The sequence below is a fragment of the Penaeus monodon genome, chromosome 6, assembly GCF_015228065.2.
Source record: "Penaeus monodon isolate SGIC_2016 chromosome 6, NSTDA_Pmon_1, whole genome shotgun sequence".
Taxonomy (NCBI): domain Eukaryota; kingdom Metazoa; phylum Arthropoda; class Malacostraca; order Decapoda; family Penaeidae; genus Penaeus; species Penaeus monodon.
The window spans coordinates 21006548-21009047 of NC_051391.1; the positions used below are offsets into that span (position 1 = coordinate 21006548).

The window sequence follows — 2500 nt, forward strand, 5'->3', positions numbered from 1 at the left end:
GTGTGTGTGAGTGTGAGTGTGAGTGTGATGTGTGTGTGAGTATGGTGTGTTGGGTTATATATATATATATTTACTCGTACACACACAAATATATATATATATATATATATATATATATATATATATATATATATATATATAATATATATATATATATATATATATATTTTTTTTTGTGTGTGTGTGTAAATATGCATGTGTATACTGTGATAATGCTGGAGATGATGATAACCGCGTCTGCTTCCTGAGCATCGACCTGCGCTAGTCTCCTCACCCGACTACGGATTTTTGCTTTGCAAGACGTAGCTTTATGGGGACTGGCGTCCGAATTGTGTATACGTAATCGGGTTCAGATTCACATTCACGGTTCACAGTATACGGTTCGACCCTTCTTCATTGTATGGTGAATAACGAGGAAGGAGCTCAGAACAAACTAGGACGCCTGAGGGAACGAGCTGGCGAGCGCTGGTCGGTGGTCGGGAGGAGCCGGTTGTTTTTCTATATTCACTTTCTATATATTTCATTGTCTGAATATATACATATATATATATATATATATATATATATATATATATATATATATATATATATATATATATTCATTCTGTTTATCGATGTGTTACATTATGGTATGTTAATGATGATGAGTTTGCTGAATACTTTTGGTGATGTGGTGATGGTTAATTACTGAACATGTGGTTAAGCTCTCTGCTTCTCCCTTACAGATGTAAAGAAATTATGCAGCAATACCTATGGCCTATGATAGAAAGCATACTATAACATGAATCATTTAATCATGTAACTGGATTTCTGGAGTGACATGAATGAACTCCTGATGAATTCAACAAATGAAATGAGATAAGAACTGAGCTCGTGCTTATATCTTTACTTAAAAGATGGTTTTGACACCTACATTAAGCATAAGAATAATCTTGTACTCTTCTGTCCTTGACCAGAGGGTGTCACTGTTCAGGAGCTAAAGCTTATGTAACAATATAAATTAATAAATGAATATATACATTAACATAACCAGGCACGAACCCGGGACCTTGAGATTGCAAAGCCAGCGCTCTACCAGAGCTATGTACGGCAACTGCCTCATCGGTGATTCGATTCGATATATCTGCATGATAATATCTAATGATTTTTTTTTTATTTTCGGAAGATCATACACAACAGATTCTAATTGTCCTTTACAAAAAGAGCTACCAGTTCTCCTGCTGTTGGACTTACCGCAGAGTCCTGGATACTTCGGGGAGCAGGTAGTGTCAGCTGGGCAGGCGGAACACGGCGACCCCCGACGGTACATCTGCTGTCGAATGATGTTTCCACCAGGACCGTAATTGCAGGTGTAGAGCTTCTTCCACCAGCCGCCTTCCTTATACATGGAGAAGCCGCATCCTACCTTGAAAGAGGTCCCCCACACCGCTTGGGTGTAGTGACCCGTTTGACCCGAGAACCTGTCGGAATTACGATTTATTATGGGTTACCTGGAGTTTTAATCCAGTGGGCATGGTTAGCTTTGTTCTTTCATCAAAGTTCACTTTTTTCAGCACCGATGTTATACAATAGTAGATTCCTCTTATTTTTGCCATGCTAGCATTTTTTTACGTGGTATATTTTTGAAAGTGAGGCATTACAGTTTCCAGTAGAAAACTGAGGTACCTATGAGTCTAAGTTTTGGCGATAGAAATCCCTTTTTACCACGAAAATTCAGTTGTGTTTTTGTCTCGATTATTGTTATTGTAAATTGCAATTCTGATTGCATATTACATGTTGTCTAACCTTACTTAGTTCCACTATTCTCAAACCGTACTCTTGTGTAATAGGCAGTCATCTCCTGGCAGAGTGATGTCTTTAAAAACGTATGTTATTGTTTAACATGATTATCATACGTTTTAATTGCTTCACGGGAATTTATGTTTACATAACTTGTAATATCATAAAGATAGCTGCAGTATTTTTTTCATATTTAGCATTCCACTATGGGGTAAATATTTGACATACTGCAATAAGACTATTAAAATACGTTTTCCGGTGTGCACAAGCAAGCTGTTAAAAAGACAAAAATTTGGTTAGGTGAATTTTGAAAGATCACACAATATTTACAGTATGGAAACCGATATATAGTCCGAATATTATAATAGTTTTACTCTATAATACACGTATGTATGTGTGCATGTGTATGTGTGTGTGTGTGTGTGTGTGTGTGTGTGTGTGTGTGTGTGTGTGTGTGTGTGTGTGTGTGTGTGTGTGTGTGTGTGTGTGTGTGTGTGTGTGTGTGTGTGTGTGTGTGGTGTGTGTACACCAAATCCACACAAGGTAAGTTTGCAGGATACCCGATACAAGATCGACTTACTTACGACTTACCGAAAAGGCTCAACGTCTCGCGAGTTGAAATCACCGACCTCATCATACCAGGCCTGGATAGCATCCTCCCACTTGCTACGTTTGTCGAAGTTGCTCTCCATACTTATATAAAGGTTCTGCCCAACACCAA

At 38.0% G+C, this 2500-nt stretch overlaps 1 protein-coding gene across 1 annotated transcript in view; it reads right to left on the minus strand.

The window, feature by feature from the left end:
• Positions 1–790: 790 nt before the first annotated feature.
• LOC119573910 (venom allergen 3-like) overlaps positions 791–2500 on the minus strand; it is a 3760-nt gene continuing 2050 nt past the window's right edge. The window contains exons 4-6 of the mRNA XM_037921013.1: positions 2371–2500; positions 1031–1460; positions 791–832 (exon numbers count right to left, since the gene is read on the minus strand). The exon at positions 2371–2500 is cut by the window's right edge and continues 6 nt beyond it. Coding sequence (XP_037776941.1) covers positions 791–832; positions 1031–1460; positions 2371–2500 — 602 coding nt within the window. The remainder of the gene's footprint in view (positions 833–1030; positions 1461–2370) is intronic.